This window comes from Ostrinia furnacalis, unplaced genomic scaffold (assembly GCF_004193835.3).
Source record: "Ostrinia furnacalis isolate ACB-3 unplaced genomic scaffold, ASM419383v2 OfSCF0587, whole genome shotgun sequence".
Lineage (NCBI taxonomy): Eukaryota > Metazoa > Arthropoda > Insecta > Lepidoptera > Crambidae > Ostrinia > Ostrinia furnacalis.
Window position 1 is genome coordinate 222,334 of NW_021130826.1, and position 19,578 is coordinate 241,911.

At 37.0% G+C, this 19,578-nt stretch overlaps 1 protein-coding gene across 1 annotated transcript in view; it reads left to right on the forward strand.

Moving 5' to 3' along the window:
* The window catches only part of dy (transmembrane protein dusky), a 51,268-nt gene extending 32,554 nt beyond the window's left edge, over window positions 1-18,714 (forward strand). Inside the window, exons 3-4 of the mRNA XM_028323028.1 lie at window positions 16,220-16,442; window positions 16,685-18,714. Coding sequence (XP_028178829.1) covers window positions 16,220-16,442; window positions 16,685-18,117 — 1,656 coding nt within the window. The 3' untranslated portion in view covers window positions 18,118-18,714. The remainder of the gene's footprint in view (window positions 1-16,219; window positions 16,443-16,684) is intronic.
* The last annotated feature ends 864 nt before the right edge of the window (window positions 18,715-19,578 follow it).

Consider the following 19,578-nt stretch of genomic DNA (forward strand, 5'->3'; position numbering starts at 1 on the left):
ATGACATAAAATATTTTTTTAATAATTATAAACTTACTACCTACCCTTTTTCACATGAACGCGTAGAGATATTAAAGTTGAAATTCATATCAAACACTTCTTAAANCGGTGACGTTCATGAACCTGTACAAGTTCCAGGTGGAAGCCTGGGGATACAATTCGACTGAGTCCAGCAGTTCCGAAGAGAGCTCATCTTCTAGCGATTAGATAATAAAAAGTTTGCAAAGTTAGTAACTTATTATTTACAGGACTAACGTCCGTTTCAGCAGCAAATCGAACGCACAGCGTTGAATAGAGCTCTGTGATTGGTTCGCGTGTCACCCTGTGCGTCCACGCGTACTGTGAGACGTCATAGTAATGTATGTGAATACGGGCGTAATTAAGTATTCAAACTCAGACTGAAATGCAGTTGTGTGAGGTTCAAGAGTTCATCGAGAGTTATTGACTCTGAGCCGATACCGTTTGATATTTTTGATAGCTCACTCTCAATAGTCTCGATAGACTACCAATATTATACATTGCGAGAGTGAACAGGCACTTACAGCAATTACAGGGAGGTATGTACCATCCTAGACTGCATATTATCAGGTGTGATTGCAGTTAAGTACTTGCTTTGTTCTGAATGAAAAACAACTATTTCCAGGTAATCGATTATCGTTAATATTGCTGATATTGTGGGACAACGATAATTCACTCTCCCTCAGCTTTGATTATTAAATAGAGGCAGTAAGTCCTTTATATCGCCTCTAAGTTCTAAAGTTTCTAAAACTCCTTAGTCGCTACCGTTTCGTAATCTTAATCATGTTTTCAAAAGGCTTATAAACACAACGTTTTGCAAGCAAAAGCTTTATCTTCTAATAAATAAGGATAAGCGGGTTTCAACAGAAACTATAGTTCAGAGGATCTCAAACTGTTCTTGATGAAACCTCCTTTCTACAAAACAAGATTTTAATTTCTATAAGCATACAGTTTTAATGTGTGGCGTTAAGTAACAAAAGTTGCATCTGATGCTATAATTTTAAGAATTTCTGAGAAAATTAAAATAGTCATGTATCTATCAGAAAAGTATCTCTTCTTTTCAATGTCTACAAATTCAAATTCATTTTTATTATGTAGGCTTTTTCAGGACACTGACGATGAACATAATATGAAAATCTTAGATTAGAAGATTACACTCTAGTAAAAAATTTATAAACCGGCATGGACAAAGGCTTTCTACAACGACTTACGATGACTCTTTTATAATGCGAACAGCTAGGGACTGGAATTCGCTGCCTGCTGCTGTCTTTCCTGAACACTGTAATCTGGGCCTTTTCAAGGCGAGAGTGAATAGGCACTTACAGGGCAGATATGTACCATCCTAGACTGCATCTTACCTAACACCAGGTACGATTGCGGTGAAATACCTGCCTTGTCCTGCATAAAAAAACTTAAAACCTCATAAAACTCTTAAAACTCATTAATTTTTGCAAATAGGCTTTTAGAAGGCACTTTTACTTCTCCTGCGCTGCTCGCATCCAGGTAACTGCAACCTTCACCAGAGGGCCTAGTGTGAGGTTTTTATAAATGCGTCAAAAAATTACATTAAATGTATGATGGATTGTACAATGTACAGCGCCCCTAGCGGGAAACTTTCAAAAATGGAAATTTTCATATATTTTGTCAGAGCGTTTGATGTAAACTCACACACACTCAGCCCACAGATCATCGCCCACACTTTTTTTTTCCGGCCCAATGCTGTTCCTTTACTATGTTAGCTAAACATGTTTACTAATGTTTAGCTAACTTAGTAAAGGCTTACACAGCGATCGTGCGCGGTTGGCACGTCTTTTGCTGCCCACTAGGGGCGTTCCGCCCACTTTGGGAACCGATGCCCTGCTCTATGATAAAGACACTGCACTCGGAGTTATAATACTTTGGTTGGGGGGTTGAAACTCAATTACATTTGTCAGCTTCTTCACAATATATGTAATAGAATAATAATAATAGGCAAATAAACTGATTGACTGAATGACTCTCCTTGTCCTCTAGGGGCGTCCCGCCCACTTTGGGAACCGATGCCCTACTCTATGATAAAGACACTGCACTCGGAGGCATTCCGACCAATATATTCCTGTCTTACGAGGGCGTGGCAGATAAATCCTTTTGCTAACGGGCTGTTGCAGGATCCGGCAAGTGCGATCGTGGTCTCAATTAGGGTTCAGTATAGTATCAGCCTGTAAGTAGGAACAGGCGACAGCATCTGAAGGTAAATACGAGTACCGTAGAAGTGTATAATGTTACTTTGAAACAAACAACAGCTATTTTTAGAACCAAATAAATATTTTTTCTTTCTTTCTTTATTTCAAACATGTACAGAATGATGTGTTGTCGACTGTACCTATCTACATGACCTGTATCAGACAGAAACTGATACGGAAATTAGGTTGTAACAGTCATGGATTATAATTTTCGTAGTTAGTATTAGAATTTACTTAGCTTAGATTCTGGAAGCAGGAGTTTTTCAGTGAATATTATGGCTCTCTTAAGTTGATCTCTTCGTTTCGCCTTAGTCAGCAATACGTGGGATTTTTTTTTGTGAGTCGAGCACATCAAGTTTATATTTTTGTTGCAATATGGCGGTTATTACAATTTCATAAGAATTTAAGTGTTTAGTTTGATGTACTGTCTCAGTATCACGGGATCTAACGACTCTTTTCGGCAAACTTTTATTTTTTAACGAGGAAGTGAAATGCACTTTTTGGAATGCGTCTCACTTGACGAAAAGTGATGGTTAGGCTTCACTTGGGTCTATGGAAAGTATTAAAAGAAAAAGATTAGCAGTAGCAGCTGCGTCTAATAGAAAAAGCTCTCGAGGATTTCAAATCCAGGTTGCAGAACCCTAATAAATCGCTACATCTCAATCGTGGGCAATTCGAATGTAGATCTTCGGGGAGGCTCTGAAGGTGGTTTTTTGTCGCGCAATAACTTTTAAACGGAATGTTACAAACAAACTCAATAACACGGTATTGTTGTAGCGTTGGGAAAACAGGAACAAAATAAATAAGGTTGTATTTATTGGAACAAAAGTAGGGATTTGTTCAGCCTTTGTTGTAGTGTTTACGAAATACTTAAAAGACTTGTGGCCTATTTAGTACACGTGTATCGCGATCATGGTTGTAAGCTAGCGGTAGAGAGTGGTGGAGTCTCTATGGCCCAGTGGTAAAGAGTGCTAAATTCTATTCTCAGAAGGGACATAATAATGTAAAATTACGTGTTATTATTCCTAGTCTAGATTAGACAGTCCATTTCTATGTGAAAAAGAGACTGGTCTGGTTTTATTTTCAGGTCTGCGTCTTTCTCCTATGAATTTCTAAATCTCACGTTTCTTCATACAAACTTTGGACCCCGATATCATACCCCAAGGGGATGAATTTTGGAAAATACTTTCTCAGCACTTATGACGTAGGCATACACGTACGTCATAATAACTATCTGAGTGCCTTTCAGCCCAATCCAGTGGTTTGATAGATCTGTCAATACTAGTAGTAGTTTCCATTTCTGTAAACAAATTGTGACTGGGATTTATCATCATCATCATCATCATCATCTCAGCCATAGGACGTCCACTGCTGAACATAGGCTTCCCCCAATGCTTTCCATGTTGCCCGGTTGGTAGCGACCTACGTCCAGCGCCTTCCTGTTACCTTTATGATGTCGTCGGTCCACCTTGTGGGTGGACGTCCCACGCTGCGTTTTCCGGTACGCGGCCTCCACTCCAGAACCTTGCTGCCCCATCGGCCGTCAGTTCTGCGTACTATGTGCCCTGCCCATTACTTCACGTGTTTCAGAGTAAATCCATATTTTAAACGTTTGTTTGCGAACGCTACCCTGTATCGCGATATGCAGTGAGCCAAAGATGGCAGCAGATATTACCTCCGCCCCGCTCGTAAGTTCATAACAGAACAGCTTTCGTGAATTAAACATTTGTTTAATTGACTTGCTATACCACGCCACGACAAAATACAGGGTGATATTTAAATCGTTGGCGTCTTTTTAAACTCTACACATGATAAATAGTACAATCCCCAAATATGAGACAAATGAGTTAAAATTGCAACAATTAAAACCTTGCGACAGTATATCAAACTTACCTACTGTGGCATATTATTTTGATACTAGCTGTTGCCCGCGGCTTCACCCACGTGAAATTTAGTCACAGATCGGCATAAATTATAGCCTATATGTTAATCTGGGTTACAAACAATAATACTGTAAAGTTTCAACAAAATCTAACAAACTTCCAGACATCCAGACATCTCTGAATGTCTGCATCCAGACATACACACTTTCGCATTTATAATATTAGCAGGATATTGGGTGCCATTTCGCTGATGTGCATAAGAGCTCACTAATACAAATCAAATCAAATCAAATTTCTTTATTTGCGTACAAGTAAGTCAATAGTAAAAATAAAGACAAAAAACTCATTAGATTTATCTCATACTAGCTGACCCGGCGAACTTTGTTCCGCCTTAATGGCAATAAATAAGCAGACTTTTTTTATTTTGAACGGGATAAAAAGTATCCCTTGTCCTTCTCCTGGCTCTAAACTACCTCCCTGACAATTTTCAGCTAAATCGGTTCAGCCGTTCTTGAGTTATAAGTGGAGTAACTAACACGACTTTCTTTTATATATATAGATTTGGGGAATCTACCATGAGTAAAGTTAATATGCCATTGATCTATATTTCACCCTGTAGGTGTGTCTTATGGTGTTGCTATAAGGGTCACTTTACTAAAGTGACTTTGGAAACGAAATGTAATTGCTGGCGACTACAAAAATTTAAATTAACACCGTGAAGGCGGGTATTGGTTTAACAAGTCAATGTTTATGTGTCGAGTTTCTCCTGTTAACTGTTCAATATAATAATTTGAATATTTTTTATTTTGAACTGTCGGAGATATTAATTTATGGTTTTAAATTAAAACCATTCTCACTATGTAAAATTATTTATGTATTAGTTTTGCATCACCATTTTTATTTTTATTTTTCTGATTGCTGAATTTTCACTGATTAGGTAAAGCTGTGAGTGCTTGTTGCTTGCTGTTGACATCAAATAGTCTGGCAAATAATATTCTTCCTACGTCATAAGACCATAAAAATAGAGAATTGGTCTCTATTCTTTTGCCTATATTATTATTGTCTATAATTAATAAAATAGTGTTGGTAATTTCGCAAGAGATCACGACAAATATTTATTTTTATTTGTTTAACCGACAATACAAAAATAATTTACCCAAGACTGTAAAATTTTTACCGCGTATTTACTTTTCGAAGTTCGAACANTACGTTTGTACGGCAGAACCCTCGGTGTGCGAGCCCGACTCGCACTTGGCCGGTTTTTTTCTTTATTTACAACCAACGATACCAAAATATTGTTTCCAATATTCTAATAGTAAACTAGTAGATCAACAGAAAATTAATTGCACAATATTTCATTAATCATTACAGATAAGTACTGTTGTATTAAAATGATTTACGAATTTTCACAGATAACTGATTTTCAAACATAAACAAAATATTTGAACAGAAAATTGAAGATGTGGTTAAGAAAAAAGTTATGAGTTTAAATGTTTTTTCTGGGAATAACATAGTTAGCAAAGTTCTCCAGAGATTCTTCATTGTATATCTTTTACAAACGCCACTAGAGCGAATAAAGGCTTGCATCAAGAAGTAGCTGAATTTTTTAGAGCTTTCAACGTTGCTTTTGTTAAGCGCCTGAAAAGCGCAAGTCACGCTACCGATATACTCGTAATTGCATCGGGTGTAGTGCAGGAGTGTCAAACCGGAAAAAAATTAGTAATTTTCAAAACCAGATTATTTGAAGTGAAACGTAGATTAACATTAAACGTAAGTTAAACGTAGATTAATATTACAGTCCATCAGAGGAAGCACGTAAATAAAATAAATAATATTGTATCCCCAATTTAAGAAATAAAGAATTTCCAATAATTAAGATCTTTAATGTTTTGTAGGTAAAAATATAAAGCTGATTGTTTTAGAAACCAGTAAGTAAATAAATCCAATAGACTTTAGTCGATATAATAACCAATGCTTAGTCTGAACACTCCTGACCTAGTGCATTCCCGGAGGTTAGACCGGCCATCGAATACTAATGCGTTGCGGTTTTGGAAATATCGCCGTGCATGCGATCCGATTTACTTTCCAAATAATGATCGCAATGCAGTTTCACTGGAAATTGTGTGGACACCACTAAGTCTCGCAGCTTAAACAAATTGTACACTTTTTGTTCTCTCTACAATTTATATTTAATTTGATTTGCATTCTACATTGTATGACTGAGGTTTGAAACACAGATTAATAATCTATGTTATCGTATGCAGTAATGACCAATTTATTTTCATTGTATTCTGCAATTGATATAATTAAAAAATATGTCTCTTCCCGCCTGACTTGAGAATAGGTACATATAGTCCACGTGTAAGTAGTAATTGCTGAAAGATACTTTTAGAAACTGAACACTAACTAAAATTAAATTATCATGCGGGTTACCCGCATTTCATTATTTCATACACATGACAGGAAAAATACACTTAGGCTGGGTTGCACCACCTTCCTTTAACTTTGTCTAACGTCAAAAATCTGTCAAACTCCATACAAAAAGCACCAGTTATCGTTATTAGTTGCGGTCAAAGTTAAGTGGTGCAACTCAGCCTTATTGTAACTTCTTATAATATTTTAGTAGAAAGAAAGTGCTTAGGTGCATATTAATAATACTCCTGATTAATCCATTCACTGGAATCAATCAACCTGTCAGTAAAGAAATAAAAGAGTGTTTAATAAAAACAAAAAAAAAATGCAAACATTAGTCAGAGTTAAACTGTTCGCATGTTATCTATGGTCAAGTTTAAATTAAGAAGGCATAGATATTGGAACGATTACAATAAATCGAGCGTGCCGATTGTATCGATAAAAAGTTGTTGTCCGATCTTGGATTTGCGATACGCGAATAGAAATAACATAAATAATAAATTGATCAATAATAATTAATTGGAGTTCCTACTTTGTTGCTTTGATTTTCTTAACGAGGCTCCAGTCACATGTAATGTTTTTGCGCGGTGTAAGTTTTATAGCTGTACAGTGCGGCCTGATTTCTACTAACGACATTCTCGGACTAATGAATTAAAATTAATTACCTTGTCATTGTAATTATCAGTTTTGTTGAATTCAATTTAATTATAAGAGATTTACATGATTGATCAAGAAAGCAAAACATAATACACCACCACCAACTACTAAAGGCAAATCGTCTGATATATTTTACACTTCACGAGCGTACATAATTTTGCTCGACAAATGAAAGTTAATGATTTTTAATCGACAGCCTGAGCCGTTTATGGCACATCACTAGCCGCCGGCCGCCGTCAGTCGGCTGGTTTCACAAAATTACTGTAATCGATTAAGAATACTCACTCGATGTATAATTCGATTTCCTTCTCGCCAATCGGATGCGGATTACGGTTTTTGTGATACGCAAATTGTGTAATTACGGTGACAAGTTTATTTACGTACCGTATTTTGTATGTATTGGCGTGGAAATTGTAGAGTTAGGCAGAAAGCAGAAAATAAAATAAAATACCTAAGTAGTATTTACATTTAAACATCGATGATACACGATTATTTTAATCATAGATCAACTACTTAGTTAAATACTAGCTAAAGCTTTCTTTCAATTTGAAACGTCAGGCCGTCAACGTTAAATGTATAGGGGAGAGTTCGGTATATTGTACCGCCGGGTAAATTGTACCACCCTCATATTTCGTAAAGTATTTATTGAATGTCTTTAATTGCAACACTCAGCGATACACAACTAAAATCAATTAATATCGGCCATGTGGTTTTTGCCGTGACAACAAACACGTGTGTTTTATTTTGAAAAGTATTTTTTCATTGTTTTCAAGTAACTTTTGACAATACATGTTTAGATTGTAATTTTGTTAAATTTAATCACAGGGTGTTTCTAATATATTATTTAGAAGCGTAAATTAGTGTGGATTACAATTATTTGAAACATTTTTCGGTATTTATAAGCTATATTTTTTACCGATTTTTTAAAAGCACTATCACCTAGTCGGCTAAATTGTACCACATCAAGTTGTATGGAACTTTACCAAAGGATTTTGAAATTTTTTTTAGTAAATCATATTTTGAAGTTATAATAGCGTAGTTATGTTTGACTAACAATAAATGAAAGCAAAAGACTGGCAAAGTAGATTAGGTACAAGTGTGCGTTACGATAATTGGAATTACAAAACTTGTACTCAAAATCGTGATAACGTGTAAAACAATATCGATTGTCTATGTTATTAACTACTGTTCCTCTTCGTTTCCTAATTTGTTAAGAATGAATCGTATAATATTTTGCCATAGTTTTTTTAAAGGCTTGAAATTTAATGAAATCCAATTTAGTAACCCTGTGGTACAAATTATCGAACCGGTTGGCTAAATTGGACCGCAGCTCTGAACTCGTACTTTGTTGATTTGTGCTAAATATACTACAATCATGTTAATTAATACTTATGAAATAGTAAGTTGAATAATGTATCTTTTATTATATACCATGGACATTAGCAAAAACAAAAGAAAACTATGTGTAAAATGGGATTGAAAAAAACTGGTCCAAATTAGCGGACTCTCCCTTAATAGGTAATTAATTACCAGCAGGTGAGATACAGACCAAGACCAAGTGTTTCCTCGTTGCGGATAATAAAAAGGTTCCTGTGACAACCACAGGGTGACAGGACAGGTGACAACTCTGTTACGTCACACGTCATCCTTCCACTCTAACCACAGGAATCAACTCATTATGCACCATGCCTGTAGTAGTTAAGTAGCTCTAAAAATCAGGCCTCACTTTTTACCCATAAGCCTCGATAACACATAAACGTACTTTGAATCAAAACAACAGGGCGTGTCTGATCTAGTATGGTCCGAGCGAGATGAATCTAAGCCGGTCACCAGGTATCTACGCCAAATATGGCCACGACCCAGTCAGGACGGACGTGCCGAGTTCCGTCTATGTCCACTATTTACCTGTTTACCCTACTCAGAAAAAGGGTATTGAACCACAACAATATTGCATCGGTTTTTACTTGTTTGAAAGAAAGAAAGAAGAAATGTTTATTCTCTACATCTATATTACAACACTTAAAATTAATTGTTTGCTGCTTACTGTTTGTAAAGATGAATGTAATAGACGATTTTAAATCCTAAGCATTAAACAAGTAAGCCATCTTGCTTAATATAAGAGCTAAACTATATTTACTTAACAGTAAGTAATTTAACTTTTCTTTTGATCTAGTTCTAGATTATAAAGCATCTATGTCAGTTTAAAGGGACTTGAAATTTAAACATACGTAGGGGCCTGAAACTATTGATAGGTATGATTTTTTCATATTAAGTAATAACTAATAATTAGTAATTATGAATTGAATTATTTTCATTATAGCTTTAAATAGGTAGTTACCAAGGTATAATATAGGTACGAGTATTTTTGTTATGTAGGTATAATGATTATAAAGAAATAATTTTCTTTGCCAAGGATTAAATACTGCCACATGAACTCATTATTTACTATTTCTGTACACAAAAGCCTACCCACAGAACATGGAAAGAGGTCTGTGAGCTTACCAAATGTTATCTATACAAAATAATCCTACTTAACTAGACAAGACGCTCTATATTATTTATCTCTACATTTTGATACCCTTAGTTAACACATTAGATATAAATTGCCAAAGTTGGGGGCGTAAGTTTCAAACTTAAGTACTTAGAGAAGACAGCATCGTAAATAAGAAAGTGTGTTGGTAGACATCTTGGTAAAATTCTTGAAGTGGGTCTTCAAAATGATAATAAAGTTGAATACTGTCCGAAGTTTGGCTGTAACTTGGCTTAATCATCAAGCGTAATCATTAATACAAAATTCTTGATCATAAACTTATTTCTTTTTAAAATAGTTTGTAATTAATAGATAAAATCTTTTTATGAGGTAAAATGCCAAACCTAAAGACATTGTTCTTTTGTATGAATTCCGTCCCCAGAAATGTAGCACTTTAATACACCTACCTTAAATGATAGTACATGCTAATACTTTAATTTTATTATATGACAGCTCAAGTCTGATATGTCTCAGAATGGGTCCAGCAGTCGTCAAACCATTTGAAGTAAGTCAAAAGTGTTGAGTGTTGAAAAAAATCAAGTTGTCGCAGGGGTTGAGTTGTCGCAGGAGTCGAGTTGTCACAGGGGTCCAATTGTCCCAGGGTTAAGCTTCATAAGTCATAAGTGTTTTAGTATGTACTTTTTCAGTTGATTGAAGTTGGTTGATTATGAATTTTTATTTTTGATATAACTTTTTTCTGTTAACATTGTTGTATCAGTTTCGATTGTCAAAGCTTTTCCTCGCCCATAAGCCTCTTTTCAATAATATTTGACGAGGCTCCTCGTTTATGCAAGATAAACATAATAAAGATATAATCAACTATTTTACGACAGTCATCGGCAAGCTAACAACCGATAGAGTAGGGTGCTCGTCCTGATTCCAGACTTGTTCGAGAACAAGTCACCATTGACCGATTCCGACTTGTTTCTAGAAAAACAAGTCATCATTGACCGATTCCAATTTACGACAATACTCGTAGAAAGAGCCGGTAGAGATGGGACAGTCATATCATACTCGAGCACGTTTGTTTTATACTTGAATGAAGTATGAGTACCTTTGTTATGAAACTTCTACGATAATGACGACTAAGGAAAATGTGAGAGTTCAAATCAAAAGCATGTTGTTTTTTAAAATCTCCTTACTATCCACACTTAATATTATGGCATACTAGCTTTTGCTCGCGGCTTCACCCGCGTGAAATTTAGTTTGTCACAGATTCAGTTATTCTGGATTATAAAGAATAATACTGTAAAGTTTCATTAAAATCCGTTCTGTAGTTTTTGCGTGAAAGAGTAACAAACATGTTAATAAACACGCCACATCACTAGGTAAAGCCGGCTTTCCCGCCGACCCACACCGCCGACACACATTGAACTTGAAATCCTTGTCGGCTTTGTGGCTGCCGACAATTTGTCGGTTCACCCTATTCTCCGGTTTTACGGCACGTACAATATTCCGGTTCGGATGTTTGTAACGCGCGGAATTCGTTTTGTTACGGTCGTGTAAATAAGGTTTGTATTTCATGGGACATATGAAGTCAATTTTGTTTGATATGGAATGAGTATTTTTGTATAATGAAAAACACGTGTATTTCAGTATGTTTATAGGCTAACATTGTAAGCTCAGCTAAAGGGCTTTGACACTTTTCAGGGTGTGTTTAGCATGAATTTGATTTTGGGAATGATTCCTTTAAAGATGCTTTAAAATGCTAATTCTAATTGAAAGTAGGTCAGTCCTTTGACCATAAAATAGCACCTGATTGTTGGTAATCGACCAGCTTAATTATGTTTTCTTAAAGTATTTATGTCTGTAGAATCATCTTTAAGTGTTGGAATAGGTTGGTGTTCCAATGATAGGTACTTCAAACTCGGACGTTGTTTACGTTCATAATGATGCCTTAGATCCATGGCAAACTAGAATGCCACAAAAAGCCGGTCCCATAAATCCATAAGGCAACTGAAAGCGTTCATGGCTCTAAAGCTAAAATCACACTACATGAGATGCTACACCATGAGATTACACAGCTCAGCTTAATATTCTTCGTCTTCTTCTTGTCGTGTCGACAAACATACCTACTTATACAGTGTTAGCCCAAAACTCTGCTACAAGAGAGCGTAATATTTATTTTGAAAAAGCATAGGTACGAAAGTAGTCATAGATGACAGCAGCAGTTATAATATCGATTAGCCACAATACTTTAGAGCCTGGCTGTTCTACTATTAGCACACACAAGATTTTTTACTTCTTGACTTCACTAACCTCGAAAACTTTCCGTACTCGTAAACTTTGTATTCAGAATTGCTGACTATGCCATTAGATAATCCGATTTTTACAAATACATCGTAAGTAGCTCGCATCCTGTAGTGTACACTAATCCTATAGTCGCTCGACATCTTCAGGCATTTAATGAAAGTAAAATTAGTTCGTGGAGCAACGGCCGCGTTGACACACTGCACTTGAGAGGGTACTCTCATCGACAACAGCAGTTTAAGCCTTATTTTCTTGGGCATAAGGGACAATGTAAAAGGCCTGTTAGCTTGAATTATGAATCTGGTTCTAAGTAACTTATCGGAGGCTTTGCATCTTTTATAATGTTTGGAATTGATGGGGCTGTTCAGGTCATAATTTGAACTTTATAAGTTAGTCTGATACTTAACTTTTGGAGTCTTACGAGTGATATACATCGATGTAGAGTCATTTTAATTTAATACTTGACCTTTTTATGACCGTTTAAAGTCAATTATGTATTAACATATTTTCGGGGAAATAAGCAAACATTGTTAATTTTTAATAACTGCTTCCTATGTAGAGTTTTGAAAAAATGTTTATGAACATGAAAAAGTTTAGATTGCTTATTTAGACCATTTTGTATTAAAGTAGTTCTTGTTCTGTCATAGTCCCATATTTTATCTTATTGAATACAATTAAAAAAGGGGTCTAATCGTAATAATCTTCAGTTTGTTACATGTATATGTCACCGTAAAATTGTGAATTCCGTCAGATTGTAATCTGACGTAGTTAAATTACAATCTAACCTAACCTAACCCACTGTTAGTTTACTATCTAACGCGTTATATTATAAACTGACAGAGTTCACAATTTCACGTTGACATATACAAACGTAGGTAGAGTTATCGAGCTAATGATAACTACTTTGTGTCTAATTAATAATCTTGCAAACCCTGCCACCATCGAGTTTCACAAAGAACTCCGTAGTAATATCATAACTAACACTTATAAACGAGAAACGAGCTAATTTTGCTGGAATGTCGTCAAAGAAAGTATTGAATGACGGTCATTCGAATGAACTCCGTCATCGAGCGAGTATACTCGTGTAATGATATACTCGGGTAAATTGCATGTCAGCCATAAGCATCCGAGACCCGTTGAAATGATAAGTAACGTCGAATACTAGTCAAATTATATTAACACAATTATTTTGATATGACAGTTATGTTAGCCAAATGGTATAGCATGTTTTTATAACAGTACATAACATTAAGTACCACAGTGTTGAAGTATTTTCTTCAACATAAGAATCTACATCACTTACCGTCAGATGATACGTCTGCTCGTTTGCCTCCTGTCACATAAAAAAAAGAAAGAAAAGAAGAATACGTAGAACCTGATAAAAATACGTAAACAATTAGGTATTGCGATAGTTAAAAACTATAACAGAAAGCTTTTAAATGTAACAAGTGATTTAATCTAAGGATTAAACAAACGATAAATTTTATCTTTGTATACGCCACTATAATCGAAAATATGCAATGTTGAAACGTGTTTAACAACATTCGAAAATTAAGTATGTCCCGGGCCACCCGTGCAATGTAAAAGTTGTCTCGATCAAGAACTTTGGTCCCACATAAATGACATTGTAGGGTAGCACCAAAGTATTTTATTCCCATTCGTCTTAAACAGTCCTCGGACAGACAAAACTGGTCGATGCTCTATCATTTAGATAAACATCAAGATCCCTAAACTTTCTCCTATTTATTTCGTTACACAATCCACGTAACAATCGGTCTTGGTTTGAGTCCCAATCTAATATAATTGCTGGATGATACGAAGGAGTATCCACGGGCCATCATAAATCTTATCGAAAATAAAAAAAGACTTAACGCATTTGATGTGGCAATACTTTCTAATTTCATACCTCGAGGCGAAACAAATGAAGGTTATAAAAGCCTTGACGATTCGTTAATGTGGGGTTCACAGAAAGGTGTCAACACCCACGGTGATAGGATCGCAATAGAAAATTATGAGGCCACCCGTACATGTCGAATTATAATAATTTGATCATTTCTTGGAGAGCCACTATTTAAACGGCCATCCGGCCATCTCTATGCATCGTTAGGGTATGTACTCGTACTATGTATGTATACTCGTAATAGGTATTCATTCAGTTAAAGTGAAGTACCAAAAGTTGCGATGTAATCACAAAAGACAAAAAAAATAACTTGACGCGAAGTCACAAAACCTTTGTTTTGTTGTTACTTTGCTTATAAAACACACGCGTAACACGTTTTAACAACAAAAATAGTTTCCCCAAAAACCAGTCCAATGAAAATTAGGAAACGAGATCGGCAATGAGATGATTTGACTAAACAGGAATATGTATAATGCGGCAACTTTCACGTGATCCAAGAAAACTCGTGGTCACACACGACCTAGAATTAGTTGTGCGAGTATTTACATTGATTGTTGTAACATAAGTTTTGATACAGGTGTCCGCTTATAAAAGGCCAGTGTGTCATATTAAATAACTCTTAATACCCACGCGCAGTGAAAGCTGACGGAACGATAAAAGCCGAGTAACTCAAATGAGATACGATAAAATGTTGCTACAAGATGGAACAGTTTCGAATTAATGAACTTATTGGACTGGTAACGTCGGCTGTTATTGGAATCCGACCACTTGGAAATAGATAGGAATTCATATAATTAAACAGTTTGGATGAAGTAAAAGATGTGTGACGACTGATATGATACATTTTAGTACGTAATTGGACAGAATATCTTTCCAATGCGACACATCACAAGCTCTTTTAGATCGTCTATTACTTACTCGTACGCTTTGGCATGCCATATGATTAGGGTTTCTGATTTCTCGACTTATTTTTTTTCTCGAGTTTCGAGAATTCTCGAGGCCAAAGTCTCGAGTTTTCTCGGGTCTCGAGTATTTTAATGAAAACTGTTGAAATCGGTTGAAATATAATAAAAACACAGGTTTTTTTAATGTAATATACCTACTTTTATTGCACAACAATCAATATTAGAATTTAGTACCACTTATTTTGGTAAAGAAAGAAACAAAAAATAAAATCTTCTTTCATAATTAATATTAACTAATAATCATAACAAAAGTCATAAAGTCGCGTGTACTTTAAGGATAAATAACAATAAAAATCAATTGAATCACTTGTTTTCCAAAGAACACAAGTCCAAATAGCAAAATTACGATAAATGTTAGTTTTTTTTTATAAACAAAAAAAACTTTTAATATTTTTTTAAACTTAAAGATAACGACTTGAATAAACTTTACGAAGAGGCACGAGTACCTAAACTAACAGACAGATTTTTCAGTCTTTAAATCATCATCATCATCATGTCAGCCATAGGACGTCCACTGCTGAACATAGGCCTCCCCTAATGCTTTCCACGTTGATCGATTGGTAGCAGCCTGCGTCCAGTGCTTCCCTGCTACCTTTACGATGTCGTCGTTCCACCTTGTAGGTGGACGTCCTACGCTGCGCCTTCCGGTACGCGGCCTCCGTTCCAGAACCTTGCTGCCCCATCGGCCGTCAGTTCTGTGTACTATGTGCCCTGCCCATTGCCACTTCAGCTTGCTAATCCGTCGGGCTATGTCAGCAACTTTAGTTGGTTTACGGATTTCCTCATTTCTGATTCGATCTAGCAAAGAAACACCAAGCATCTTCGTCTTTAAATCAGTCAGAGTTAAACATTCATAATAATAAATATAGAATACTCGTTGGTGAACATTATAACTTAGTTTCGATTTAAATCATTACTTTCAAATCAAATCAGTTAAAAAAGGAAAGACTAGGCCAGTCTAAAAGCAACGTTTGCCTATTAAATAATTAAAAATATACTTTTGTCTAAGAAAATAGGCTTTCAAGAATATCAAAGCTTCAAAATCGAAACTCGAGAATTCTCGAGCTCCGGTGATTTTTTTCTCGTCTCGATTGAAGCCAAATTTCTCGAGTTTTCTCGAGTTCGAGAAAGCTCGAGCAGAAACCCTACATATGATGTACTTAGTAACGGATTCAAAGTAGCCTATGATAGTTTGTTACTAGTTATACTGGACCACCACTGCAACACCTATGTAGGTAGCTAGGATCTAAAACTTGTCCATCTATAAAAATCCATTAGCGAAGAAGAAGTCACTATTCTTATTCAGAGCTTTAATCTAAAGTCTCAATCAAACCGATCTATTTGTGACCGTCTATTAAACATTTTTCTTCTCTCATTTCCAGAGCGGGGCTCTCAGTGATCAGTCTTCGAACGAAAGCGGGGGCGGCGGAGGCGGCTCAGGGTCTGAAGCCAACAGCGCCGCGGAACCATCATCAGACCAGCTGGCCATGGAGTCGGCGGAGAGAGAGACCCCGAGCCACGCGTACAACGGACCCCCGCCGCCGGCGCCGCCACCGCATAATAGGAGGCAGAACCCGCCGCATCATCAGCAACACCACCCATTGGGTAAGGAACTCATTGATAATTTAGAAAACCTTTTTTCTCGCTTTATTATTATTATTATTACTACCACTAAGTCATTTATAGTAGGACAGTTGTAGGAGTTACAATAGCTTAATTAATGATCCTAATTAACGTAATCATTTATCAATAAATTTTTGGGAGAGACAGACAAAATACTAATTTATGAAGTTCAAAAAGTTATTTTATCAGAAACGTTTTAAACTTTTTGTTTTCTATTTTTACAGGCATGCCGAGGATCCCGAATCACCATCCCATTCATTCGAAGCCATTCGCTCTTGGACCTCCGAGCAACCACCACAAGAATGACATCGGGCCTGGATTCCGCGGACCGCCCCCTCCCCCCGCACCTCCTGCCGACGCCCAGACCTCAGCCAGTGACAAAGTGTTCAGCGGCGCCGGTGACGTGTGGCCTGCTCCAGCACCTGACATGCCCAAGATCGTTTCACTCGATGTAAAATGTGAAAAGAACGCCATGCGAGTCTTCCTCAGCTTCGACAAACCATTCTTCGGAATCGTTTTCTCAAAAGGACACTACTCCAATCACCAATGCGTCCACCTTCCTCCAAACCTAGGCAGATCGTCTGCTTCATTCGAAATAGGCGCTCACGCTTGTGGCACGGCTGGAAGCGGTGATCCCCGATACAGAGGAGACGTCGCTGCTGCGGGAACGTACTTCGAAAACGTTATCGTCATACAATACGACCCTCAAGTACAAGAAGTTTGGGATCAGGCTCGCAAGCTGCGTTGCACGTGGCACGACCAGTACGAAAAGGCAGTCACGTTCAGACCATTCCCTGTGGATATGCTGGATGTAGTACGAGCAGACTTCGCTGGAGACAATGTCGGTTGCTGGATGCAGATTCAAGTAGGAAAGGGTCCATGGGCTTCCGAAGTTTCCGGATTGGTAAAGATTGGGCAAACGATGACCATGGTACTAGCTATCAAAGACGACGACGCGAAGTTCGATATGTTGGTCCGTGACTGTGTAGCTCATGACGGTCAACGCGCTCCTATACAATTGGTCGATAGGCGAGGCTGTGTAACGAGACCAAAACTGATGTCGAGATTTACGAAGATCAAAAACTTCGGAGCTAGCGCCAGCGTGCTTTCGTACGCGCACTTCCAAGCTTTCAAATTCCCGGATTCGATGGAAGTCCACTTCCAATGTACTATCCAGATTTGCAGATACCGCTGCCCAGAGCAATGTTCGGATGGAGCTCACAATGTGATTGCACCTCACGCAGAATACGGAGCCCCTCAACTAGATGCCTACCCAGTGGGAGCTGAAGCGAGGCGAGATGAGCGCAGAGTGAGAAGGCAACGACGAGCCACATCACCAGAGAAGGAAGTTGGAGTAAACAGAGTCATTCGTGTTGTGTCTGCTGGCGACTTAAATATGGATACTGCTGAGGAAAACGCAGCGCCCAAGATCATCCCAACCCCGGGCTTAGTGTGCATGACAACTCCCGGATTTGCTGCCACACTTGGTGCACTTCTTGCCACGTTATTATGCTCCTGCGCTTTATCAGCAGTGCTTTTCGTGAAACTGCGTCCCATTACGACACTGAAGAAGAAAACAGCCGCTATCACGACGATAGCCCGGCCGCACCCACCGCCCACCGCTCATGTAATTTCAAAGAGTCGGTTCTACTCGTAACGTCGTCTAAATAACTCAATTTGTACATATTAGTGTGATGAGACTGAAGTATATGGACCATGCCAATTGTATTTATTTGTGTGTTATCCCAGTGCTCAAACAAATTTGCAACAAATAAGTAAATGTATCACTTATAGCGATATTGTAATTATTGAGATTATTATGTTGACGTCTACCAGTGAAGAAGCTTCATGATTGTTTCCTATTTTCAAAAATGTTTGAATTTCATAATATTTTCAAGTCAGACTTGAGAACGATAAAGTATGATGTTATTTCAATATTAAATTAAATTATTAAACGGAATTGCAGTAAGTGAATACAAATGTAGTATTAAATATCTGTTAAGTACAATCTTCTGTTACCTCTTTTCAAATATTGGAAAGTTTGAACTAGGGGCAACGGAAAATACACGATATTATTATGGTTTATCAATGTGTAGATGAGCCGCTAGACTTTAATTTAAAATAACTTGTCATTAGTATTAATATTATTTATTTTAGTTAAGTTATTGTCGTAGTCAATGCTACCTAATTTATTTATTTTTATACCACCTGAGTACCTCTTCATCTATTTATTTTATGTTACAAGTTGTTTTTCTTCTTGTTTTATCAAAGTTTATTTTACTGTTGCGTAATTTAAAATTGTTAAATCTACATTTTTTATAAATAGTTGACAGCGGATGTTTTCTGGCCATTATCATGCAGTTGCGTAGTACACTTCGATCGTGATGAGTGACGTATCGTTAAACCTGTATAAAACATTATTTGAAAAATTAAACATTATCACGAAAACAGAACACGATGTTTTATTTATTTATTTTATGTGCAAAACACTTAGTTAAAATTATTAAGTATAGATCATAGTTGAACGCCTAAAATAAACTTTCAAAGCTCAACAAAATCCATACGAATTTGTCTATGGTCCAAGCCTATAGACTGAGGGCTATCGTTTTAGCGCTCACCAGTTAGCGCCACTGTAGAGTAAGGTCCTGGCACTTGCTAGTAGCGAAGACAGTGGCGCCAACTTGTGAGCATTTGCACTCATCAAGATGGCGCCACTGTAGAGTAAGGTCCTGTCAATCGCCAGGGGAGCCAACTGTTAAGTATAAAAACGATAGCTCTCATTATGGCATGATACAACCATCCCATACAGAGGTAAAATGCCTAAGTTATGAGCAGAGATTTAGGTGTGAGCCTAAACAAAAAGATTTTTCATTTTCAGTAGACACTGAGACGTGATTCATATTTCATAAACCAAAGATGATAGGTATCAATAAATTCGAAGAATCACTCGACCGTCCAGTTTTGCCACGTCCTACTATGGCTGAAATATGATGATGATGATGACGATGATGATAAAAATGACTCACATGAAACGTGGAGAAACTGGCGAGATCTTCGATATGATGAAGGGCCCTGATCTGGGATTCTTCGGGCACCGGCGTCCAGGCGGCTGGCGGTT